We start from the raw sequence: 25,077 nt of genomic DNA, 5'->3' as shown, positions 1-25,077 counted from the left end.
TCCATAGACCCAAGCCAGTGTTGTGTTTCCTTTCTTAAGACGCCCCTGATAAAACCTCTAATAGCGGTAAAAACAATAGTAATGATTAGTGTCCGTACTCGATCAGTGGAGGCTGTCGGTGGACGAGAGAGAAGTAGATGTTGGGGCAGTCTTGATGGGTGGCCGGACTGGATGGGAGAAGAGGCTCGAGGTTGAACAGGGCGAGCGAGGGGCGGTAGGGCTGGGAGGGTCTGCGATGCCAATTCGACTGGCGGCGGCTTGTTCTCGAAGCATAGAGAGTCTTTGTATTGTTAGTGTATCGATCTTGTAGTGGTTGAACAAGTATTGGCTTACTGCTCCTCTGAGACTCCTGGGAGGTTGACTGGGTTCTTTTCGAAGCCAAAAGGTGCAGACTGAGAGATAGAGGGTTAGTCAAGAACAAGATGGTTTGATAGTATAGACATGACATACAATCTCCATGTGGCGCTTCTCCTTACGGCGTCGTTGGCGAACCATTGTTTGGACACGCTCGCACAGTGTCTGGAAGTCATCCGAGATATGCATCCTTGAAGATCGAAGTCGATTCAAGGGAAGATTAAAGCACCGAGGATCACGTCTCTCGGAAGGATAAACAGCAGCGGATCCCATCAAGACGACTTTGAGGGTTGAAAGGGTTCTTATATAGAAAGAGCCCCGAAAAGGTGGTTGGTTTGAAGTTGTAGTTGTAGTTGTAGTTGTAGTTGTGAGTGAGTATGTGGAGAGTTGTTCTAGAATTGGGGAAGAAGCAAAGATGGAACGAGGCAAGCTGAGATGAGGTTTAAAAGAAGGGTTGGGAGACAAGAGGCTGACTGAAAAAGGTACGAGATTGGAATTCTTGTATGAGAGAGAGAAAAAGGCGGGAAATTAAAAAAGAAGCCTCGTTTTTTTCTTTAAATTCACGGTCTAGAGGAGGACAAAGAAGTGGATGTCAGATGGGGAAAGGCATGTATGTGGCTCTTTAGTGGTGGTGTAGGAGAACGAGCGAGTGAGTGGTTGGTGGAGTTAAACTCTGGTATGTTTTTGATACAAAGAGGATCATCCGAGTCTCAGGTACGAAGAGAGAGTTGAGGTATGCAAGGCAGATAAGATGGGGGAGGGGACGAGGTTGAGAGGAGAGAATGTGTATAAGTGAAAGACAGTCAGTCAAGTCAGTCTGGAGGTTGGTCTATAATAAGCCTCACAGGACAGGACAGGACAGGACAGGACAGTTGATGAAGGAAAGGAATGTGATGGTTAGAGAGATGTAACAGCACAAGAACGGAACAAGAAATTAGCCAGAGGAGGATATGTACATTTGTATTAATTAAATATACGAGACTGAACAAAGGGAAACAAAAAAAAAGGAAAATTACCTATCCAAGAGATGACTGCAGATGCAGACAACACATGCAACACAACGCACACTTGCATGCAAGCACGCACGCACGTACGTACACACACACAGTGAAAACAGGCAAATCAGCAGTGACAGACCGCCCTGAACCGTCTAAGCGCCAGGGGTCAACGCTACGCTGCCGTCTCCTTCTGGAATGCATCCAAGTCACTGGAATTCCAGCGTCTCGGGTCCTGTGCAAACCCGCCACCAACAACCTATAGCACTGGACTACGGCACCTAATTTTGGGGCCAGGGGAAGGTGAATGTCTCAGCTGAACGACGCTGCATGGTGCGACGGGATAGTAGAGCAGAGTAGAGGACAGGGAAAAAAAGGGCCGCAAGGAGAACCCAACGTGGGAGACTATATCGAGACTAACATAAAAGTGACATTATACCATAGTAGAGACGAAAAAGTGCACGGTTGCAATTAAATCATGTCCTTTGTGTGGGATTTATTGCCTCTGATAAATTGCGTCCATGTACAAGGGGGTCGAATATCATATACTCAATGCCTCTCGCGTGGCGCCCCAAGCCTAATCTCGTGCAACACCGACAAAGGGAGGCGGGAAAAGTCGCCAACTCAATCCAGGGCGAGGAAATGAACAGTTATTGAATAGCTTCAGCAATTATCTCCTCTGTTACTTCGTTAAGTCACTTTACCATCAGTGACTAGGTAAGTAAATTGCCCGTACAAGGCCACGTAGTGTCAGTTGTCGCAGATTGTTCGACTCACCGTAGAGATTACCGAATGCAGCAATCCCTCATCAACTCAACATTCCCCAGAACGACCAAAACGTGCCTCTTTTTTTGTCTTGGTCGCCCGTTATCGAAAACGTCTCGTCTCACCCGCTTCTGCCCTGCTTTGCTCTGCCCTGCCCGCCTCTGCCCGCCTCGCCAGGGGAGACACTTCCTAGAGACAGTCGCTAAGAGAAATGATGTGCACTCAAACCACGGTGCTCCGTTCTTAATCATGGCAGTATCAGATTGTTTGCAGCAAGTGTTTGATTCATGTCAACACAGACCGTCGTCTCATTATTCAGAGTCAGTCACCTTGACCGGGTTCGATCAACAATGGCGACCTCTCTATCTAGTTTAGTTTGGGTAGTCCTTCAGGTGGTAGCTCTTGAGCTTCACAAACTGATCAAATCCAAACTTGCTGAGTGTCTGCCCCTTGCCTGAGTTCTTCCAGCCAGTCCATGCCAGATCCTATTGTCGGCCAGTCAGTAATCACGTAATGCAGAGACCCTTTGTGCTTGGATCAGAAAACGTACCGGTGCCGGATAATCGCATCTGTTGACAAATACAGTGCCGGCTTCCACATCCTCGGCAAGCTCGTATCCTTTGTCTGTGTCCTTGGTCCAGATGCTGGCTGTCAGGCCAAACTCGCTGTCGTTCATGTACTTGACGGCCTCACTGTCATCCTTGACCTTCATAACAGGGACTGTATCTCTTGTCAGCAAACCGTCTTCAAACTGTCATCGGAGATCTTTACTAATTGGGGCAAACGACTCCTCAGTCATGACCCGCATGCTGTGGTTGACGCCGGTCAGAAGGGTGGGTTTCACAAAGTTACCCTTGGTAGGAGGGTTGCTGAAAGTCTCGTTTTCGGGAGTGGCATCCTTGGCACCGCTGTCGACGGCATCCTTAACATGTTCCTCGGCAGTCTGCTTTGATCGCTTTGAAACGACAGGCCCCAGCTGAGTCTCCTTGTTAAAGGGATCACCGAGCTTGTAGCTCTTGAGCACCTTTTGCACGGCCTCAACAAACTGATCGTGAATCTTCTCATCAACATACACACGCTCGATAGAGCAGCAGCTCTGGCCAGAGTTGAAGATGGCACCGTCAACAATCTCTGCAGCAGCCCAATCAACATCGACATCTGATCGAACATATGCTGGGTCCTTGCCACCCAACTCCAGACCGACATTTACAATGCGGTCAGACGCAGCTTGTTGCACAGCGAGACCTCCAGCGACAGAGCCGGTGAAACAAACTAGGGCGATCTTGGGATCGCGCACAATGGTCTCCATAAGAGTGGGAGAGCCGCAGTGGAAGTACTGGCAAACACCATCAGGCAAGCCCGCCTCCTTCAGGAGATCGGTAACCCGTTCCACGATGGTAGGTGTCTGAGGTGAGGGCTTGAGGATTACACTGCAGCCTGCAAGAAGAGCGGGAATGAGAGAGTTGACCAGAATAAGGTAAGGGTACTGTGCAGAGTCAGCAAAGATGCTTCTGGTCCAGCGGGACAAGGCCAGCACTTACGTTCCACGCAAAGATGATGAGTACAGGCCCGACAGGGACCTTTCGGATGAAACGCTTGAAGCCCTTCTCGGGCTCGCCGTCGGTGTCCTTGAGGGCCTCATCACTAATCTTGAGGAGGTATTCACCCCTCTTGACAGCTGTGGCGACCTCTCCCGGTGTGTAAGAGATGGGGCGGCCCATCTGAACGGTCAACTCTTCACCGAGCTCATCCTTCTTAGCCAAGAGGCCATCGAGGAACTTGCGAACAATAGCTTGACGCTCCTTCAGCGTTGTCTTGCGATAGCTCTGGAAAGCCTCAGTGGCGACCTTGGGGAGAGACTCAAGGTCAGCTTGAGAGGCGCCATTCCTGGTAAGGATGGGCTCGTTTGTGTTTGGGGAGATTGTGGTGATGACTTCGAGAGACATTGTGGGGTATAATTAGGTATGTGTGAGGAAGAGAGTGAGATTGTAGTGACAGATCGTGGACGAGATTATATCTTTGTAGCTGGCCACTTTTTTGAAGTGCAAGTGGAGTATATGAGATGCCTGGTCATGACGGGAGCGAACTGTACGTGTAGGTACTTGTACTTTCCATCGTCCATGACGGACGGCGGTTGGCGGCTCGCGGCTCGCGGTGCTTGAGTTGCCCCACGTATTGGATACCAACCAACGTAACCCGAACTCGGCGGCTTCAACCCCGCTACAATCTGATAAGACATGATACATAAATTAGTTGGGAATATCTAGTGATCCCATGATACTACCGGTGTCAAGATATCAAGACCCGAATCAAGTCTCTTCTCACTCTCAAGAACATGCATGATCATAACGATATGAAGTCCCATGATAAGACTTTGTTTTATAGCAGCTTAGACGACAAAGGTATTGGATGCCAAGTACATTGAGATGAACATCTAAAGTCAATTCGACTACCGCACAGAGGTAAGTACTGTACTGGACACTCATAGTTCACATCAAGCATCATGCTTCTGGAAATACCATGCCTTTACATCAAATGGTACTATCCCTTAACCTGCTGTAACGCTCTTCACGAACAATTCTTCCCCCCAAGTCTCTTATCAGTGACGTCGTTGGCTACCCCTCCAAGTCACATGACCGTCTCCAACTCAGAATCAGATCCCTGCAGTCTAGCGCGGCGACAGCTTATCTTATCAGTAAGGGACTACTTTTTTTTGACATTGGATTCTCCAGCCTCACATTGGACACAGCCCAAGCTCAGTGCTGCCAATCGCATTCATCATGGCACCCGAAACCAAAAACGACTTTCTCGATACAGCTGATAGCGAAGAGGAGAACGATGTTGGCTATAATTCTGAGGATGATGATATGAAAAAGGGTGGCCGAGGCGCTAAGCGACGGAAACTTGACTCGGACGACGATGACGATCTGGGTAGCGATATCGAACGCGATGCCAGCGACGACGAGGACGAGCCGGCTGAAAAGGATGTAGAGAAAACAGAAAAGGAAGAGGAGGGGGACGACAAACCGGAAAAGCCAAAGCGCAAGTTAAAAGACACAACTTCGACAGAGCTGCCAGATGTCACAAGAACATTGACAAAGAAGAACCTCGTCGCTTCCGAAGCCGCCATCAAGAAGTCAGGCGTCGTCTACCTCTCCCGTATACCACCTTTCATGAAGCCCGCCAAGCTGCGCTCTCTCCTCGAACCCTACGGAACCATCAATCGCATCTTCCTCGCCCCTGAAGACCCAGCCTCACATGCTCGTCGCGTTCGCGCTGGCGGTAACAAGAAGCGATCTTACACCGAAGGATGGGTCGAGTTCACAAAAAAGAAGGACGCCAAGGCTGTATGCGATCTTCTCAACGCACGCACCATTGGTGGCAAGAAGGGGAGCTACTACCACGACGATTTATGGAATCTTCTATACCTCAAGGGTTTCAAATGGCACAACCTCACAGAGCAGATAGCTGCTGAGAACGCTGAGCGCGCTAGCCGCATGAGAGCCGAGATCAGCAAGTCGACAAAGGAGAACAAGGAGTTTGTCAGGAACGTGGAGAAGGCAAAGATGCTGGACGGCATGGAAGCCAAGGCAAAGGCCAAGAAGAGGAAGGCAGATGGCGAGCGAGAGGGAGAGGAATCGATACGACAAGTCAAGAGATCGTTCAAGCAAGTTCCTCTGGCGAAGAAGAAGACGGAAGTGGAAGACCAACCAGCCGAGGTGACGAGGGTACTGAGCAAGATTTTCTGATCTTTATAGCCGTTATTATTTTGCACTTTTGTCTATAATACCTGATTTGATCAAAACCACGACTTTTGAAAATATATAATGCATTCAAGGCCATCCAATGATTGGCATGACCCAAATCTCATGGAGCCAAGTGGACCCTGAACTTTATGACTCTGAGGAAAGAATGCCACTTGACTTGCATTTTCCATTTTTTTGCCCCGCGCCTGCAAAAAAATATCCTTTCTGCAACCGATAAGCGCTTATCAAGCGGCGGCGAACCAAATTCTCCCACTCTAGGATTTCTAAGAGTCACTGAACATCATTCATTTCCACCCAAACAACACCATCAAATTTCACACGACATCGTTGCCCAGCATGTCGATGGATCTGGATGACCAGCCTATCTCTATAGCCCCTGCCTCTCAGCAGCAGGGCGCCGCTACGTGAGTCTTGATCTTCCTTCACCACCCCGCACTCGTTCTGTCTCTTGGGCGCAATACTAACTTGGGTCTCTTCAGTATTCTCTGCTGCAACTGCGGTGCCCCGATCGATGGAACCGCCTCCAGTGGCGCTCTCTGCTATGACTGCATCAAGCTTACCGTCGACATTTCCCAAGGCGTCCAGCGAGAGGCGACGCTCAACTTCTGCCGAGACTGCGACCGATGGCTCATGCCCCCCAACAGCTGGATCGTTGCCGCCCCCGAATCCCGCGAATTGTTAGCCATGTGCCTCAAGAAACTTCGAGGTCTGAACAAAGTTCGTATCGTGGACGCGAGCTTTATCTGGACCGAGCCTCACTCGCGACGAGTCAAGGTCAAGATCACAATCCAGGATTCCGTCCAAGATGGCATGCTGCTTCAACAGAGTTTCGAGGTTGTGTATGTGGTGGCTTACCAGCAGTGTCCTGAGTGTGCCAAGTCGTACACTGCCAACGTTTGGCGAGCTGCTGTTCAAGTTCGTCAAAAGGTCCTTCACAAGCGAACTTTCCTCTTCCTCGAGCAGCTTATTATGAAGCACGGCGCACACAAAGATACACTCAACATTCGGGAGGCCAAGGATGGTATCGACTTCTTCTTCGCCCAAAAGAACCAGGCTGAGAAGTTCATCGACTTCCTCAACTCTGTGGTGCCTGTCAAGGTGAAGGCGTCGCAGGAACTCATCTCTCACGATACCCACACCTCTAAGTCGTCGTACAAGTTCACATATTCGGCCGAGCTGGTGCCTATATGTAAAGACGACCTGGTCGCTCTGCCCATCAAGATGGCCAAGCAAAGCGGCAATATCTCACCTCTCCTCCTCTGCCACAAGATCGGTACCTCTGTGTACCTGTTGGATCCCCAGACTCTTCAGACTTGCGATATCAGCTCACCAATCTATTGGCGAGCTCCTTTCCTGTCTCTCACTGATACACATGAACTCGTTGAGTTCATTGTCATGGATATCGACCGCACAGCAACCCAGAAGGGCAAATGGACGCTTGCCGAAGCCACAGTCGCCCGTGCCTCAGATCTTGGTTCAAATGACCGAACATACTTCACAAGGACTCACTTGGGCCGACTCCTCCAGCCCGGTGATTCTGCTATGGGTTACCTGCTGGCCGGAACCGTTTTTAACAACACCGAATATGAGAAGATCGAGAGCTCCAACACATACTCATCGAGAATCCCTGACGTGGTGCTAGTCAAGAAGCACTATCCCCGCCGCAGAAAGAACCGCAAGAGAAACTGGCAGCTCAAGCGTATGGACAAGGACGAGGGCGAGCTTCTTCCCAAGAAGGCAGACCAAGAACGCTTGGATCAAGAGTACGAGCAGTTCTTGCGAGATGTCGAGGAAGACGAGGAGCTCCGTGCTACGCTCGCCCTGTATAAGGCTAAGAAGAGAGCCGAGGAGGAGATGAGTGTGGCTGAGACTGAGGAGGATGATGAGGCGCCTCACGTTGATATGAATGAGTTGCTGGATGACTTTGATGAGCTTACAATGGAGGATCGGCCAATGCAAGAATAGGACCTACATGAATGAAAAGAACTGATTTGATTTCCAAGCAACAAGACTCTGTTGGACCACTGTGTTGAGATTTCGTGACAGTGAATGTGCTCAGATGAATGAAGGAATATCGTCGAGTGATGGTTTAGAAGGTGTTTTCTCTTCGGTTCTGCGGAACTGTTCCCTTGACTTCTGACGTTGAATTCTTCGTTTGTTGATCCCAAAAGGATCGTCGTCATCGATGTCTTCTTCAGTGTCTCGGCTTTTTGTTACCTTGCGTGCTTCGCTTCCCCCAGGTGCTGTTGTTGGTCGCTTAACGCTAGAGCCCGGCCTCGAAGTTGTGTTCATAGCTGACTTCAGTGTGCGAGGAGTACTAAACGATGTTCGTGGAGCTGATCGTGGCATTGCTGGACTGGATGTATAAGTCGTGCGTGCTGCCTTTGTAGCTGCAGTGCGTGAAGGTGTAGCCAGATCCAAGTCATTTCCATCGTCAGTCTCATCGTCATCACCCAAAGGGATCTGCCTCTTCTTTGCTGAGGATGAAATGGATCCTTGCTTTAACCGTAGCGGGCTAATCTTCTGTGAATTGAAACCCGCTGAAGCTCTCGTTGCCGCGGTATCAGCCAGACCTGTTGATATCCACTTGTGCTCCTTTCTGGGACTCTCCATGAGACCTTGCAGACTTGAACCAACGTAAGGGGAGTCCTTCTTCTCATTTGCGTCAGTACCTAAGAGCTTGCGTTGTTTGGCTTTGCGGCGAACATCCTCCTGGCGATGTCTTGTAAGAAGGGTTGGCGCGCCGATTACAGGTCTTTCAATCTCACGGATTGTGTCTGCGTTTTGGTGTTTAGCCAAATTCTTCAAACGGTTGTATTCAGAAGTATGAATGTGAAGTGTGAATTGGTGAGCCATGTTGACGAACTCGTCTTCCACTATGCGATATCTGTCATCGTGGTCGAGACCTGGTCTCATGAATCTGAGTCTAGTTAGCGTTTGGTATAAGTGTGAGTTTGGGAGTGAGACGGACCTTTCTTTAGGTGGCTCTGGTGGAGGCGAGGTTGAAGGACTGCGTGTGGCATCTGTATGATATTGTCGGTTTCTTTGCGGTCTTGATGAAAGCGTTGAGTCTGGAATACCTTCTGCCTCTATCACGCGCTCGCGACGCGGTTTCTTACGGGAAGCTGAGGGTGTGCCTGGACGGGGCGCTCGTGATGGTGTGGGTAGTGGACTCTCCGACTTCACTGAAGTTTTTCTTTCAGGGCCCGAAGGACTTGAGGAAGTCTTCCACGGTAGTTTTCTGCCCATGGTTGAAGTTCATTATTGGTGAGGTTGAGAGTGTAGCTGGATAGTGATGGAGTGGTGGGGGATTGCCACTTTAGGCAGCGCAGTTGAGCTAAACGAGAGCTACCTCGCTCTTATACTATCAAACTCAAATGGAGTAAGAGAGCATACAACTCAACATCTCTAATAAATTTAGATATCAGCAACAGTAGTTGTCAGGTTGAGTAAGCTCGTATACTGTTTCTCCTTATGTTTCTTATTAGCATGTAAAATGGAAGAGATGCAAGATCGGCTTTGCCAGTGAAAGAGACAGAAGGTTTCTCACTTTACATAGGCAAGTAGGTTGATCTAACGACGCCAAAAAACAATGCTGGAGCAAGACTGGTACAAACGTCTAAACGCGTCTGTCTGTTTTCTCATGACACTTTGTTAAATCAGAGGCTGAGTGTGTGCCATGTTAGACAAATATGCCAGAAAACCAATCCTGTTTGCCTCAGCATTGCCCATGTACATTCTTTTGTTAATCTGCTTATTGAATCGAACACTCCTCTATCGCATATATAAGAGAGAGAATTGTGGATGATAGCTTCTTGCACAGTTTTCTCAAGTGAATCAGCATAAAGGCTAGACCCTACCGCTCAATCTTTGTTATACTTCACACAATCTGGGAATATCTAAACCTATAACTTATTACCGACTATCTGAGTCATGTATATGAGCAACAATCACCATATTTTGTTATTTGGCCTGCTATTAGGAAGATGTGGTACGACGGAGACTTGTAAGTCGCATAGGTGCGCTCTAACTCCTGCAAATGAAGGGGCCAATATAACTTTGGAGTCTCTTCAGGCTGGATAAAGCTCTAATCATCTTGGATCTATCTGGAACCACGCGGCCCTTATCATTGGGCAAGGCAAGCTATTCTGTAGGGCGAGTGTGCTGTTAGCTGTAGTTGTTAATCTTTATCAAGATTGTGACCGCCCACGGAAGCCCATATCATTCCAAGAGTGGATTACCAGGTTAGAAAAAGCCGCCTGCCTTAAGTCAGTTTCTCAATTCCTGTATGATCTGAAGCCACCCGTCGTTCCTGGTTAATACCCTTAAGCACATATTTCATTGCGGCGGCACCAAGGTTATGCTCTGCGGTGGCAGCTCTATCTAAACACTACCCAACGCGGCTAAATGACTATCTTGATGATTCCTCAGCTAGCTCCCTAGAAGCTTAACTAGAAATCGGATTCCCAATTCTGCATGTCTAGCCGAACTCTAGACTGGCCAAGGTATCTAGGGACAAGGCCCAGATAACGAAACAGTCATGTGCCATAGTCTACGCCATTCCTCTCACCGGACTATTTCCGTCTTGACCATATCCATACGCAAGGTACATCCTCAATTGCGAGACCCAACTAACGTTTCTCTTACCCCATGATATGGATCCCAAACCCTTTCCCTTACTCCAGGACTGGCAGTCTGACGCACACACACCCTCCCCCGGTATCGGACAAATCCCGTCGATAGTCTCGAGATTCCCCAAGTTCCTCAATGTACCTTTTTGGCTGACCCGCTGCAGTGGATACGCAATTGTGTAATAGCCCAAGGCACGATTCACAGTTTTTGATTCTACGATACAATTCCTTCAGTTAATTTCATGATACTCGGGGCTTGCCGGGGCTCTGTATGGATCCTATGTTGTAAAGCTGCCTGTCTCATGACATAAGGGAAACTGAACAAACAGCAAGTTATTGCAGACGGTCAGCTTTTCTTCAAGACGTGCTCACCGTTTCCCCAGTCAATGCTTCGCTTCGAGACTCCGTCTCCACCGTCAAAAACTTCCCTTCCGCCGGTTTCCCCCGTATCTTTTCTTTCATGACTGACCTTGGACGGTATCAAGGAATTGGTTACTACACGCCCCCCCTGGTCCCCGGACAAGCGAGCGGCTCCCATGCGGGGAAAGGATAAAAATTGCATCGCGACATGCGGGGGTGGACTCTCTAGACTCTCCATGAAAAAATACCAGACAGTTTCTTTTTTTCTTCCCCAGACGGGAGATAGTGGCAGGGGGAGAAAGGGAGTGCGCGGCAATTCCCTTCCCCTTCCCATACCCTCCCTTCACGGTGAATCGGCGTCTCGATACCGCGCGCCGCCGATGGATACCACTGAAGCCCGGAGAACACACAGAGAAAGACTGCAGCCTTCTACCCCGAGACCGCGAGGTTTCCCCGAGTTCTATCTTATGGAGGTCGCCCAGCCTCTTCTTGTCGAGTTGTTCTGCAGGATCCTCGTGCTTGCGTCCGTTTATGGTTACTGCTACAGCAAGAATAGTAATTTTACCTAATGAAGCAGGAAGTTCCTGTTTTTCCAAGGTGAGAGGCGGGCCAATCACAGACTCGTATTGGATATCGCATATCGCCCTTCTTTAAGCGGCATCAAGGTGTTCATGCTATCTGCGGGTCAAGGTCTGGCGTACACCAAGATAGCACCATCGATCAATGATAGCCAAAGGAATTACGCTATCTTGAGCTCTGTCCTACTGCATCGTCATCACACGACATCACTTATAGAAAGATAGATAGAACCAGGTAGGTGAGTATGCAAATGCATTGGCTTGCAGTCAAGGTATATTAAAAGCTGTCAACAGCATGCATAAACGAGGATAGTCCAGTGCTTTTTGCAAAGTCTCCTTCATGATAGGTGCGATAATAATGGTAAAAGCTGTAATCCCAACGCCGAGTTTCTTCCAGGGTCTTGTATTCGACCACGTCCCATGACTTTCATACCAAACACTCAACTTCTACCTCAGTCTATACAGATCTAAGCAGACTCCCTTACTACCTTGTCGACAGCCTTGGCAAAGTAGTCGACATTGTTGTCGTTGAGGCCAGCCATGCTGATACGACCGTTTTTGGTCATGTAGATGTGGAATTCTTCTCGGAGCTTCATCACTTGTGGCTCGCTCAGACCAGTGAAGCTGAACATGCCGATCTGATCCGTGATGTGGTTCCAGGTACCAGGGGTCTGGAGCTCCTCAAGCTTGGCTCGTAGAGTATCGCGCATGCTGATGATGCGGCCTGACATTGTGCGCAGGTTCTCTTCCCACTCGGCGAAGAGGTCGCGATCGTTGAGAACAGTGCTGACGATGCGAGCACCATACAAGGGAGGGTTGGAAATCTCGGAGCGCTGGAGAATAGCTAGTTGGGAGCCGATACGAGTGATAGTGTTTGAGGCATCACCAGCAGGGGCGGTAACGGCGTGGAAGCAGCCGGCACGCTCGCCGTAGAGACCAAAGTTCTTGGCGAAACTCTGGGCTACAACAAGCTCGAAGCCCTGCTCGACAAAGTATCGGATGGCCCAGGCATCGCGGACGAGATCACCAGAGGCAAAGCCTTGGTAAGCAGTATCGAAGAAGGGGAAGTGGTTTCGCTCCTTCATGAGAGCAGCAATCTCAGTCCACTGCTCTTGGGTAGGGTCAACGCCAGTGGGGTTGTGTGCGCAAGCATGAAGAACGAAGACAGATCCCTCAGGAGCAGACTTGAGAGTCTGCTTGAAGCCCTCGAAATCAAGACCCTTGGTCTCCTTGTGGAAATAAGGGTAGGTATCAATTGAGTGGCCGACGTTCTTGAAGATCTGGTGGTGGTTCGCCCAGGTGGGATTTGACAGGTAGACAGTGCGGTTGCTCTTGTAGAACCTGGCTAGGAAGAGAGCACCCAAGTGTACGGCACCGGTACCAGAGATTGTCTGCAATGTTGTTGAACGCTTCTCCGAGATGGCAGCGGAGTCAGCGCCAAAGACCAGCTCGGCGGCCTTGGATGTGAAGCTGGCAATACCCGCGATCGGGGCATACTCGTGGTTGAGCTCAGGGTCGTTTCGGAGGATCTCATCAGCCTGTGACGCGCGTGGGGTTAGCTCAAATTCCAAGACTCAAGGTTTGCGCGCAAGTCGTGGCGGCGGGGCTGTTGGGGCATGTTGTGACGCATATTTGCATGAGAAGGACCCGGGCAGCGCATTGTGCAAAGCTGCTGACCCCATGACCCGAAAATCGCAATGATGGGAGGGTTATGAAGCAGACTGGAGCTTGAACGGATCCGCTTCAGAAGCGCCATCCGGGTTAGGGGAATGCTTGAAGAGCAATGCGTTCGTGGAGCGCAATGCAAGTGAAGGTGATCTGGGGGGTTGAGGCTTGAAAGGTTATGCAACTGAGGGAGGATGGCCGGCAATGCCGTGAAGGGGGAAATGCAGCGAGGTGTACCAGAGGATCATACCTTCTTAACGACTGGCAACACCCAGGGCTTTGCGTTCTCGTCTCTGTAAGCACCGATGCCCTAGACGATGAGAAAGCGTAGGTTAGCAAGAGCAATAATACTTTGGAGACCCTTCAGAAGAAAAGGTTGTGTTGGAGGGGCTTCTACTTACAAGATCGATCTTGTTGGGGCTGTTGTCGGCCTTGTAAGCTCGTGCGAGACCAAAGAGAGGGTCTTCAGGAGCCTGGGGCACGACTTCGGCAGGGAAATTTGTAGTAGAAACCATTTTGGGCGAGATGTGACGAACGATGGAGTTGAGACGAGAGATGGAGAAAGATGAAGAAGAGGTCGGCGCCGTTTTATTATCAGTCGAGCTTGAGCTTGAGGTGCTGCTGCCAGACTGAGTCTGACGGGGTGTACTCAGTGACGGTGTCATAGTGGACTGCGGCCCTGAGGATTTTCGATTTGGGGGGGTTAAGGAAGTAAGGAAGAGGGGGCCTTGGGGTCCTGCGGCGCCGTGTCCGGTGGTCTGGGTGGAACCAGGGGGGGCGTGTCTCTTAGGTCGGTGGACTTGCGGGTGAATGCGAAAGAGCCTGAGCCCAGGTGAACTGAGGTGAGAGGCCCCTGCAGAAGTGTGCGTCTTTGGGGGAAAACAAAAAAGGTACCTAACAGCAACTTTTGTCAGAAAGTTACAGAACGCCAGTTATTAATAAAAGACTGGTTTGGGCAACGAATTGACGAGGAAATGTTTCAATTCGCCTCCGAGACGTCTCTCAACACTCTTCCCGTGTAAGAGACTCGAGGCTATCATTGCTGCGAGGCACTTGTCCCTCACAGAGCCCAACGATTCTTATCTCAGGAACTCAGTGGTCTCTGTCCGGGCAAAAGCACTGAATGAATATCCACATGGCCCCATGGCTATGACTGTTGCGTAAACCAGATTCTGGCCTGATGCAATTGGTCATGTCCCCCCAGACACCTCGCTGCAGGCGGGCAAATAGGGCACCGTTATTCCGGGCCACTGGAGCTCTCGGGGGAAGGGCATGCCGCCCGATGCCAAACAGAGGTAGAAGGTGGGCTGAGCTCACCGGGACAGCTTTCGCGGTGGGTTCTTTTGCTGCTTGTTGATGCTATCGTTGCATGGGTAGGTAGAAGAGAAGGTTAGGTTCAGTACCATACAGGTACAGAGCAGAACCGCAAACCACTCGTGCTTGTACTTGTGCTTGTGTTTCTCTCCAGGGGGTGCGTCTGTGGTTGACTGAGACTCGAGCTCAACTCGCGACCCCAACAGGGACAGGCCTAACGGACCAAGGGCAAACATAGGTAGGAAACTTCCTCTTGCGTTTGTGAAGAAATTGACAACTCACCTTTGAAGCTGTTGTACCTCTGTGGTTCCTGGAGTTTCCTCGCCCTTTTCCCAGACGATCCCAACGGGTAGCTGGTCTGTTTGAAGCTGTTTCGTATATAAATAGGCTTGGTCTTCGATGCCTGAGCAGGCGATGATAACAGTCGAAGAATGGTGCTTCGTGACGGTCGGACTCGAAAGCTTGTGCGGTTCAAATTGAGACGCAGTACGAACCTGCGATAGGATTGAATATGCGACAGTACAGCTGTTGAACTTGCGCAGAGATCGTGAAACAGTTGACGATGAAATCGTCAGTTGCAGAAAGTTGTGATCGGGCCTTTAAATTATGCTCGCCGCAGAATTTCAATAACTATGGTTATCTCTTCCTTGGATTGCGACAATCTAATCTTTTATGCTTTGCCCTCAAACAGGTATGTATACCGAAATCACTTCCCGAGCTTGTGAAAAAGCTTGTGAAGCTCCATCACGTCAATACCAGAGCTCCCCGTTGTAATCGCCTGCCGATACCTAGGCCTGTGAGCGTCACCTCGGCTTGCAGTCTAACGTCACGCGCGTAATGGAGCTGACCGACCGACAACCGTAACCTCACCGAGGTATGTACACTTCGGTACATTTTGTTGCTTTACTTGGCATGGTTGACGGTGGATTTGGATTACGGAGCTAGGCTGACGTAGTGCTGTCTCTATCCGTTCGAGTAACTGATCCCATGTTCAATTTTTGCGGAGAGAATCCATGAGTGAACCTTTGAAACTGATTATCAAGTTCCTAATTCACTTATGGTCTGATCTGTGGTCCCTTGAATTCACATGTCTGAATCTGATCTCAAATATCTCATCTCACATTGCGGATGATAGCTCTAGCTAGCTCTCGCTGCTCCATAACTTACCATACTGTAACATGCTAACCCAAGTTTCATGACCGTTGAGTTGGATCGACATTTTGCGTCAAAATCTCTCCAGTTTCTTCCCCAAACCCCTCCCCTACTAACCAAGACTCCAAATGGATCCATTCCCCAGAAAAAAAGGAAAAAAGGACCCGGTTCATTCTTCCAGACCCCTTCGATTCACTTCCCTACCAGCTTAGACAGGTTACTTGTACAGCACGCAGGCATTGCCAGTACAGTATGTACCGGGTGGCTCTGGCGGCCCCGGACGCCCCGTTACCGTCCTGTCACGGGGAAGTAAAAAATCTTAGACAAAACATCACGAGGCTTTACAATGCACTGTTGGGTAATAGCTGGTCCAGCGTCAGCGCCCTATTACATGATCGCGTCCGACTTCGCCCGGCTAAAACGTAACATGATGGATTTGATTAGTCGTATGACTGACTCTGTAAATTGGAATGGTCTTTGCGAGGTTCATCTCCCATTGAAATCTGTATCTACTGTAAATCTTGAATTGCCCCTGAATCCTTAGTAGGCTTTGAGGGTCCCGGCGTTGGGCCCGGTTTACCCGCCAGCGTTATTGGGTAACAGAACATTCTGCATCGAATGTCTTTGCATTGTCGCATGTTTGATCTGGCCAGAGCTGAAAGACGAGGCCAATTGATTCAACGAGCAAATATGTCTAATTTGAATCTTAGATACTATGGAAAGATTGCCGGTGTGAGATGAAATCTCCTGATGTCGCCGGGGGGTTTTGGTGCAGAGTACCATTCAAGTACAACGGCCAATACATAGTACTAAGTGTGAAATCCATACAGCGAGGAAATTCCGTTCATTATTTTGAGACTGATACATGGCCTTTGCCTCTGATCAGCCATACATATGTCTCTCTTTGGGTTCCTTGCTTAATGGGTGCATCAAAGTACACTGGGTTCTACTTACATACCTTACCATTGCGAGACTCCTTCATTGTTTCGGTCGTTCATTTACTGGTGGCCTCACTCTTTACACCTATGATCAATTCAATCTCAAGCGAGAATATGTTCTAACTCAAAGAGGTGTTTGTCTTCAAACCATGCACTTCTCATGAGTTCCTGAGGCACTACCAAGATGAACATAACAAGACACGTATATGTGCTCCGCCTTTGACTATCTGCTTACTATATAGCATAGAGATGTAGTTGGTTGCGGCTCCCACACCCTCCCAGATATCAATGTCTAGGTTTCAGTATGTCTGCACACCCTTTTATTCGTTTGCCAACTCAAAACACCAGATCCCAAAGCACAAGGAAAGCACAGAGCCCACTTGCCGCAAAGAACGTATACTTTGCTGGGCTTGCGCGCTGTGTCGCCTTTTTTAATTCCTTATTGCCACCGCCTACGTTTTCCGTAGTTGCAAACGAGTCCGCCACGAGCTGATCTATATGCGCTGACTGTGTGGCGAGGTTGTTTACGAGAAGTGACTGCAGCTCAGCTATTTCTAGTAACGACTTCTCAGCAGTTCTGTCGTACGAGTGTTAGCTCATATGCATGAATAAACTTCCCTTCCCCATGGGGTGGCGCTTGCGCTCGGAACTCTAGTGCAGATACAACCAAGCAAAAGTGTGCCGATGGAGATCGAGACGACATGTGACACGTACCTGACTTTGTCCAAACTATTCTCGAAATGCTTCATCATGTCTTGATTCCCTTGTTCAAACATCTGGATCTGTTCCTCTGTCAACCCCTGGCTCGGGAACTGACCGTCTTCGGACATAGGGATCGGTGCAGCAGGGGCTGTTTGGGAGTTTCGTCGGGCAGATGGAGGAAATTCCGCAAAGTCTCCAGCAATGGTGGCGCCTGATCTTGAAAGCATGCTGCGATTCTTCTCCAACTCACGCTTTAGACGTGTTTCCATCATTTCTTGTTGCGTTCGACAGCATAGCTCGAGTCGTTGCCGTAAAAACCAGAGAATACTATCCCGATGAATTCCCAAATCTCGTGCCTTGGCTTCAGCTTCTGCATGCTCCTCTGTTTTGCTGCTGATTATGCCACCTGAAGCCCATGCTCCAAAAGCTCCTAAGCCTCCATATTTCTTTCGGATTATAGCTGATTCGGTCTCGCGCCGTAACTGTTCAGCCTCGTCGAGAGCACGAATGCCAGCATTCAACTCCCGGATCATCTGTTTCGCATTGGCGTCGACTTCTTCTCGGTCTCGATCTGTAAGCACCCGTGTTTGCTCTTTTGCGACTCGATTATGTGTCTTTCGTGGCTGCGCCGTCGATAAATATGCTTGTCGGACATCTTGAAGCTCTCGATGTAGGCTGGTAATATGCGAATTCTAGAGATACTTATCAGCTTTGGGAGTGAGGTCGAGCAGAAGCGCATGGCTTACAATCCTATATGCTTCCTTTAAGAAACCGTCAATGGCATCCAATGTGACACGTTTTCTTGTTTCCGGCGCATTTCGTTCCCGCAGGAGCTCATTGAAAGTGACCGTGACATTCATGGCGTGTGCTCCGGATTAGTCCAGCACGAACGTTTTCGCTGGATGGATAAGCCGTTGACAAACCCAAGTTCTTCGGCGTGTGCTTTACGGTCGAGAGGTTCGAACCTTTGTCTGAGTATTCGAGTCAAGCTCTCTCATCAATAACGGTCCAGGGTTGTTGTAGACACCATGGCTGCATTGGTATGAAGCTCTGACGCACTCCGAAGAAAGCTCCACGTGGCTTAGTCATCGAGCTCAAGCTTGAAGGCCGAACAAACCAAGCTTCATCAACTGTTATAGCCTCTTTACTGTTTTGTAATGATTTGCAATCATTCGAAACTTATACGGACCCTCTAATACTCCACTCTTCGCAATACTTTAATAAATAAAGATCATCTCTCAACTTCCACACATTCAAGGTGCGCGATGGACTGATCAAGTTGACTTGATTCAACGTCCAAAGACTGGAAGGTATTACAGAATTAGCAGACATCAGCCATATATTAAGGGCTTGAGTACCATTTTCATTGAAAACTTTCGATTTAACGGCGAGGCCGAAGAAATTGAGAATTGGACTCAACAGGAGGCGGATCGGAGGGGAGCTCGGCATAAAGTGGAGACACGCCGGGTCCGTGAGCGGTCCCTAGACCGGTTGGTTACGGGAATAGAAGCCAGGATTACCGGAAATAAATATTCTATCACCGATGGAGAATGTTCTCCGATCGCGGGCGAATTGTTAGGTAGTATTAAAGGACTTGTCTTCCAGTTCTCGGCGACTGTCTCATCATGTTTGTTGTATATTCCATCCTTCTGTTCAGCGGAGATGAAGGACAAAAGCCAAAACCAGCCCTCTGCCAACACCGAAACCCCTCCGAGACATGACCATGACAGCATACAGAGCACCGAGTCGGAGACTCTTGAAGGTCTCGATAACCATGGCACCGAGAAACTTGGCAGACCGCCACATAATGTATCAGCAACTCAAGTTGACGAGACAATGATGGGTGACCCGGAGAGCATGACCAGAGTCTCAAGCGGTCCAGCATACAGCGTTTTCTCGAAGAACACAAAAAGATGGATTCTAGCTTTGGTCACAGCAGCTAGCTTCGTCTCACCTATGACGGCCAACATATACTTCCCCGCCATTCCCCCTATAGCCCAAGATTTGAACATATCTGTTTCACTTGTCAACCTCACCTTAACATCGTACATGATTTTTCAGGGACTTTCGCCCACGATATTTGGCGACTTCGGTGACACGGCCGGGCGTCGACCCGCTTATATACTGGCCTTCTTGATTTATATATGCGCAAACATTGGATTAGCCCTGCAACGCAACTTTATTGCGCTACTGATCCTTCGTTGTGTTCAGAGTGCGGGCAGCAGCGGAACTTTGGCCCTTGGTTTTTCTGTGGTTGCCGACATATCCTCAACAGCTGAAAGAGGAAAATATATGGGCATTGTTGGGGCCGGAATCAATGTTGGGCCTGCTCTCGGGCCAGTCCTAGGTGGTATTCTGAGCCAGTACCTTGGATGGCCTGCTATCTTCTGGTTCTGTGCCATCTTCTCCGGTGTCTGGATGATCCCATTTATCCTCTCCGCTCCCGAGACGTGCCGTAAAGTCGTTGGCAATGGCTCGATAGCACCACCGAAGTGGAACAGGTCACTGGTTGATCTTTACAGCCACCGAGGAGATGTTACAAGCCAGAATATTCCGAAGCAAAAGTTGAAGTTTCCCAACCCATTGAAGACGCTTTACATCGTCTTTGAGAAAGAGATGGCTATTATTCTGTGTATCAACGCCATCATTTACCTGGCATTCATTTTAGTGGCGGCTACCCTATCAACACTCTTCAAAGAGACGTACGGCTATAACGATCTTCAGGTTGGTCTTTGCTATTTGCCTTATGGATTTGGCTGCGCGCTGGCCGTTGTTGGTCAAGGATACGTCTTGGACTGGAACTATCGACGAATTGCAAAGAAGATTGGCTTCACTATCAACCGTAAGCGAGGAGATGATCTGGGCAAGTTCCCAATCGAGACTGCGCGAATCCAGCCGGTCTATCCAACGCTCCTCGCTGGTATCGCGACACTTATTGGGTATGGATGGGCTTTGCAAGTTGAAACTTCAGTTGCTGTACCATTGGTCCTTGTCTTCCTTATCGGCATGTTCGTTCCAACCTCATTCAGTGTTCTCAATACCCTTATTGTTGATCTTAACCCACATGCTCCAGCTACAGCAACTGCAGCTAACAACCTTGTGCGATGTATGTTTGGAGCTGCAGCGACGGCCGCTATTGACCACATGATCGCAGGAATGGGTAGAGGGTGGTGTTTCACGTTTCTTGCTTTGCTGAACTTGGCCATGATCCCGGCTTTGAGACTTGTCGACAAGAAAGGTATGCGATGGAGGGCAGCCAAGGCAAAGCGAGAGGCAATGAATACGGCATAGCTATTCAACTCCAGTTATTTATCTAGTCATTTATCGTACCAATAGACAGGTTATAATGCTGCCACAGCGAACTCCAGGCGCTCTCTTTGCGCCTCCCACATCAGCCAGTCGGATCGTGTTGTTCTAGACAGTGTCAGTAATGCAAGAAGGATGCATATAGAGATAAACTCTTACGGTAATAGACCCATGGCATTGATCTTCCAGATTCCGACACCAAGCGCAACCAGCTGGCATACCACATACACAAACTTGACCTGCAACAATTGGGAGGAAAGAGACTCTGACTGGAAGCGTTCGAAGGCCTGGTTCGTATTCATCAAGCCCATCAAAGGGTTCTTGAATGCCATAAAGACCATCATGATGCTGAAGATCTGGAGAGAGTTGCCCGACATGTACATCATGATGGCGGTCATGGGAAGGCCTTTGACAGGAGCCAGCGCGACTTCCCAGGCCTTTTTGAGCTTCAAGGTTTCCATCTCGGAGGTCGTCGGGGGCTTGCGGGGCTGAACCTTGGCAGCATCCTTGTTCTTCTGTTTTCTGTGTTAGTCTTGGGTCTTTATCGATCGCGCGATAGATAAGTCGCGTGCCTTAGAGTTTGTGACGGTCGTTCCGGAGCTGAAGCCAGGAGGATCTTGAACACCAGATTGCTTGGACTTGGCAGCAGGAGGGCTCTCGAGTTGAGAGACCCAGATAGGGGAGGCAGAAGGGCTAGCCATGATATATCGCGTGTGCTGTCGAAAGTCGCTGATAGAGATTGAAGATATGGGATTGAAGTTCGTAGGCAAGGATGTTTAATGGTTGATGTAGGAAGCTCGTGGCGGCAACGTTGACGTGGATTGATTGGGTTAAGTTGATGACTGTAGCCCACCCCCATGTGGCATATTCGACATGTGGCGTAGCTGTGGCACCTGCAATTTCGGCTTAATTGCAACCCACTATCTTATCAGCACCTATTTGGCTTACATTACTCGAGTCTAGGTAGTGATCCCCTTTCCCAACTCCGACGCCGCCGATTCGAGACGTGAACGTTCGAAATACGATCACAATAAACGTCGCAAACAAAATTCGAGGAAACCTACGCTTCCCCTGCTTCCCCGAGTCCAAAGAAGCCTCGGAACGATAATTCACGGTCGAGAAGCGACATCACAGCGCCTTGCAAACAACCGTTGTCATCTGGCGCACATGTGACCATCCCCTCCCATTTACCATCCACCCTCTACGACTTTCTTTGCGCTGGGCAACGCATCCCCGCCCAATGAGGTTGTGAATATCGAAACGACGGTTGAAAATACTTGGAAGAATTCAAAGTGAGGGGCTGTCAGGTATAGGGCGACTATTCCACATTCAACGTTACCGAAACCCAGTCCCAGTCGCCTTATAGTCTTTATTTGGGATACAAGTACAACACCATGTCGAGCTCCGCCGGTGGAGGGGACTCCAAATTGTTTGCTCGAGTAAGCCTTCCCGTCCTTCTATCATGTCTCAGCCTCGTAGGACCTGAGGTCTTATAAGTCCTTGAACCTCCACTTGACTGAAACTCGACTTTGTGTCTCCTTTATCCCCTTCTGCTTTTGCGCAGACCTTGATGCGCGAAAAGCCTTCGTTGCATCAGACCATATTTCCTGTTCAATATCACTGTCGATACATGGTGTCGCAGCGCCGCGAACCATGTGATGGCCGCCATGTTTCTCGCATATATGCCCCCAAAGTCACTTTATGATGGCCCGAGACTAAACAATATGCAGGGCAAAGTTGCCGAGCTACGCCTCGAGCTTAACAGTGGAGGAAAAAAGGACAAGGCCTATACGGGCAAGAAGATTGCTCTCAAAAAGATCGTTGCAAATATGACTATGAGTAATAATGACATGGTTGCCCTATTCCCCGACATCATTGGATGCATGGGTATCCAGAGTTTGGAAATCAAGAAGATGTAAGCATTTCGATATCTCGAACTCGCTCAGAAGCTTATATCAAATAGGTGCTTCTTGTTTCTGGTCAACTATGCCAGGATAAGACCTGAGATCGCCGTAAAGGCAATCCCTGTACTAGAACATGTCAGTTTGCCTATGACCACTCTAGGAGTAGTACTGACGAAGTTCAGGATATGGAAGACCACAATCCTTTGGTACGGGCACTGGCTCTCCGAACAATGTCCTACATTCATGTCAGAGAATTTGTTGAGGCTACTGTACCAATAGTCAAGCATATGCTGAAGGACAATGATCCGTATGTGCGAAAGACGGCTGCCTTCTGCGTTGCCAAACTTTACGACCATGACCGTCATATGGTAGAGAACTCAGACCTCATTGATCGTTTGAACTCTTTGCTACGGGATGACAACCCCACAGTTGTTGCGAGCGCTCTGGCTGGACTCATGGATATCTGGGAACGCAGTGACGCCATCAAACTTACCATTGACTATAGCAATGCCTCCAAGATGGTGGCCATTCTCCCTGATTGCTCCGAGTAAGATCAATCGCAGCACATTTGTGTAATTGTCGCTAATCTTGTGTCCACAGATGGGGTCAGACATATATCCTAGAGGCTCTCATGTCCTATGTGCCACAAGAATCCGGAGAAGCGATACTCCTAGCGGAACGAATATCACCACGACTGTCGCATTCTAATTCGTCAGTCGTGTTGACCTGCATTCGGGTGATTCTGTATCTGATGAATTACATCGCCGATCAGAAGCAAATCTCGGCGCTCTGCAGGAAGCTATCACCACCCCTGGTTACACTTCTCGCCAAGGGTCCTGAAGTTCAGTACCTCGCTTTGCGCAATGCTTTGTTGATTCTCCAGCGACGACCGGAAGTGCTCCGAAACGATATCCGTGTCTTTTTCTGCAAGTACAACGATCCTATTTATGTCAAGGTCACAAAGCTGGAACTTATCTTCATGCTTGCCAATGAGGACAATATCGATGAGGTGTTGACGGAATTGCGAGAATACGCCACTGAAATTGACGTCCACTTCGTCCGCAAGGCAGTGCGTGCTATCGGCAAGTTGGCAATTAAAATTGAGCCAGCTGCACGACGATGCATCAACTTGCTCCTCGAGCTTGTAGCAACCAAGATCACATATATCGTGCAGGAAGCTACAGTGGTTATCCGAAATATCTTCCGAAAGTATCCCAACCAATATGAGTCCATCATCAGCACTCTGTGCGAGCATCTGGATTCTCTCGATGAACCCGAGGCTAAAGCAGCCATGGTTTGGGTCATTGGCCAATACGCAGATCGGATTGAGAACAGCGACGCCTTGCTAGAAGACTTCCTGTACTCGTTCGCAGAGGAGCCTGTCGAAGTGCAGTTGGCCTTGCTCACAGCTACAGTAAAGCTATTCATCCAGCGACCAACCAAGGGTCAAGAATTGGTCCCCAAGGTTTTGAAGTGGGCAACTGAAGAGACGGATAACCCTGATCTGCGAGACCGAGCGTATATGTACTGGCGCTTGTTGTCTACAGATATGAATGCGGCGAAGCAGATCGTGATGGGGGAGAAGCCAGCCATTACCGCTGAGTCAGAAAGACTGGATTCGACAACGCTAGAGGAGATGTGTCTGAACGTGGGAACTCTAGCCACGGTCTATTTGAAGCCAGTGCAGACCGTGTTTAGATCTGCTCGACCTCGCAAACTCCAGGACTCTCCCGCATTGCAGAAGCAAAACCTTCTTGTTGCTGCAGACAGCCAAAAGAGCATAAGCATGTTTGGCAACGCCGGAGCGGCAACTGATATTGATCCAAGAAGCCGAAACCCAACATCAGGCAATGGCCAAGGGGACCTCGCGCAAGCAGTCAACGACGCAGATGCCTACTTTTCAAGTATCGGAACGCAGCAGCAGATGCAGCCGATGCATGACCAAGGGGATGATGTCTTTGGAGGAGGTAATGGCCACTCGACGGGATACGTGGTGAGCGCACATGCACCTCAAGCGGTTCTTCAACCAGCTCAGGGTGCTGGCAGTAATGGTGATTTGTTAGTGCTATGAGTGAGTGATACCTTTGTATACTAGCGATGAGAGGCATAGTCAGAAGCCAAGCCGTTTAAGGATATCCGTATTAGGCAGGAATTTGTGATGGAACTTGTGGGAGTACAATCTGGCGGTGCGTCCAGCTCCAGGATCCGCCCAAAGGTTGCTTCATACTTGGATGAAATTATTAGATACTCTCATATTTACAAGTTATGATGAATGTCGTTTTTTTTTTCTTCTGCTTCATGAGACTTTGAGCATCCTTTTTGTCACGCTCATTCGAAGAATCTTAGCTCTCGGCACTGAGGCTATCTACAAATTTCTCCGTTACCCCATCTTTCTCACATTCTCAATTTGAAGGGAGGAATCTGCGGGTGACTGCTCCGGGGAACGGCGTAGACTCGATTCGGCTTGGCCCGTTAACCTTATTCCAAATGTCAATTGGGGCGAAGCACATCAGCAGAGCCTACCATTGTATCCCAAAACCTCCCCCAAGAGGTCACACTTGACCAGGGGGTTTGAGGCGAAGTCTGGAGTACGCTAGATTGGGACTTGGCTTGTTGGTCTGGTCCGGTCTGGTCTATAAAGACAGT

At 49.2% G+C, this 25,077-nt stretch overlaps 10 protein-coding genes across 10 annotated transcripts; 4 read left to right on the top strand and 6 right to left on the bottom strand.

The window, feature by feature from the left end:
* Window positions 1–102: 102 nt before the first annotated feature.
* Window positions 103–543, bottom strand: FMAN_02630 (uncharacterized protein; the record flags this gene model as incomplete). The annotated part of the gene is made up of 3 exons (XM_041820216.1): window positions 103–280; window positions 334–392; window positions 451–543. 3 exons carry the CDS (start codon window positions 541–543, stop codon window positions 103–105), a joined length of 330 nt encoding a protein of 109 aa, XP_041686118.1.
* A 1,942-nt stretch (window positions 544–2,485) lies between these two features.
* FMAN_02629 (uncharacterized protein) lies at window positions 2,486–4,060 on the bottom strand (the record flags this gene model as incomplete). The annotated part of the gene is made up of 4 exons (XM_041820215.1): window positions 2,486–2,599; window positions 2,665–2,834; window positions 2,886–3,600; window positions 3,656–4,060. The coding sequence occupies 4 exons, from the start codon at window positions 4,058–4,060 to the stop codon at window positions 2,486–2,488; spliced, it is 1,404 nt and encodes a 467-aa protein (XP_041686117.1).
* Window positions 4,061–4,894: 834 nt separating this feature from the next.
* FMAN_02628 (putative Pre-rRNA-processing protein ESF2) lies at window positions 4,895–5,863 on the top strand (the record flags this gene model as incomplete). Its single annotated transcript, XM_041820214.1, has 1 exon — window positions 4,895–5,863. The coding sequence occupies one exon, from the start codon at window positions 4,895–4,897 to the stop codon at window positions 5,861–5,863; it is 969 nt and encodes a 322-aa protein (XP_041686116.1).
* Window positions 5,864–6,217: 354 nt separating this feature from the next.
* Window positions 6,218–7,846, top strand: FMAN_02627 (putative nuclear export sequence-containing nonribosomal protein; the record flags this gene model as incomplete). Its single annotated transcript, XM_041820213.1, has 2 exons — window positions 6,218–6,285; window positions 6,361–7,846. The coding sequence occupies 2 exons, from the start codon at window positions 6,218–6,220 to the stop codon at window positions 7,844–7,846; spliced, it is 1,554 nt and encodes a 517-aa protein (XP_041686115.1).
* Window positions 7,847–7,936: 90 nt separating this feature from the next.
* On the bottom strand, window positions 7,937–9,130 carry FMAN_02626 (uncharacterized protein; the record flags this gene model as incomplete). Its single annotated transcript, XM_041820211.1, has 2 exons — window positions 7,937–8,801; window positions 8,853–9,130. 2 exons carry the CDS (start codon window positions 9,128–9,130, stop codon window positions 7,937–7,939), a joined length of 1,143 nt encoding a protein of 380 aa, XP_041686114.1.
* A 2,787-nt stretch (window positions 9,131–11,917) lies between these two features.
* FMAN_02625 (putative aspartate aminotransferase, cytoplasmic) lies at window positions 11,918–13,780 on the bottom strand (the record flags this gene model as incomplete). The annotated part of the gene is made up of 3 exons (XM_041820210.1): window positions 11,918–12,988; window positions 13,366–13,425; window positions 13,517–13,780. 3 exons carry the CDS (start codon window positions 13,778–13,780, stop codon window positions 11,918–11,920), a joined length of 1,395 nt encoding a protein of 464 aa, XP_041686113.1.
* A 3,075-nt stretch (window positions 13,781–16,855) lies between these two features.
* Window positions 16,856–18,081, bottom strand: FMAN_02624 (uncharacterized protein; the record flags this gene model as incomplete). Its single annotated transcript, XM_041820209.1, has 3 exons — window positions 16,856–17,096; window positions 17,234–17,913; window positions 17,968–18,081. 3 exons carry the CDS (start codon window positions 18,079–18,081, stop codon window positions 16,856–16,858), a joined length of 1,035 nt encoding a protein of 344 aa, XP_041686112.1.
* Window positions 18,082–18,883: 802 nt separating this feature from the next.
* On the top strand, window positions 18,884–20,512 carry FMAN_02623 (uncharacterized protein; the record flags this gene model as incomplete). Its single annotated transcript, XM_041820208.1, has 1 exon — window positions 18,884–20,512. The coding sequence occupies one exon, from the start codon at window positions 18,884–18,886 to the stop codon at window positions 20,510–20,512; it is 1,629 nt and encodes a 542-aa protein (XP_041686111.1).
* A 50-nt stretch (window positions 20,513–20,562) lies between these two features.
* FMAN_02622 (uncharacterized protein) lies at window positions 20,563–21,228 on the bottom strand (the record flags this gene model as incomplete). The annotated part of the gene is made up of 3 exons (XM_041820207.1): window positions 20,563–20,635; window positions 20,687–21,042; window positions 21,115–21,228. 3 exons carry the CDS (start codon window positions 21,226–21,228, stop codon window positions 20,563–20,565), a joined length of 543 nt encoding a protein of 180 aa, XP_041686110.1.
* Window positions 21,229–21,921: 693 nt separating this feature from the next.
* On the top strand, window positions 21,922–24,502 carry FMAN_02621 (uncharacterized protein; the record flags this gene model as incomplete). Its single annotated transcript, XM_041820206.1, has 5 exons — window positions 21,922–21,966; window positions 22,258–22,442; window positions 22,491–22,566; window positions 22,614–22,978; window positions 23,032–24,502. 5 exons carry the CDS (start codon window positions 21,922–21,924, stop codon window positions 24,500–24,502), a joined length of 2,142 nt encoding a protein of 713 aa, XP_041686109.1.
* Window positions 24,503–25,077: the final 575 nt, after the last annotated feature.

This window comes from Fusarium mangiferae (assembly GCF_900044065.1).
Source record: "Fusarium mangiferae strain MRC7560 genome assembly, contig: FMAN_scaffold010, whole genome shotgun sequence".
Lineage (NCBI taxonomy): Eukaryota > Fungi > Ascomycota > Sordariomycetes > Hypocreales > Nectriaceae > Fusarium > Fusarium mangiferae.
The sequence above is the reverse complement of the archived record's forward strand: the minus strand, read 5'-3'. Positions and strand labels throughout refer to the sequence as shown.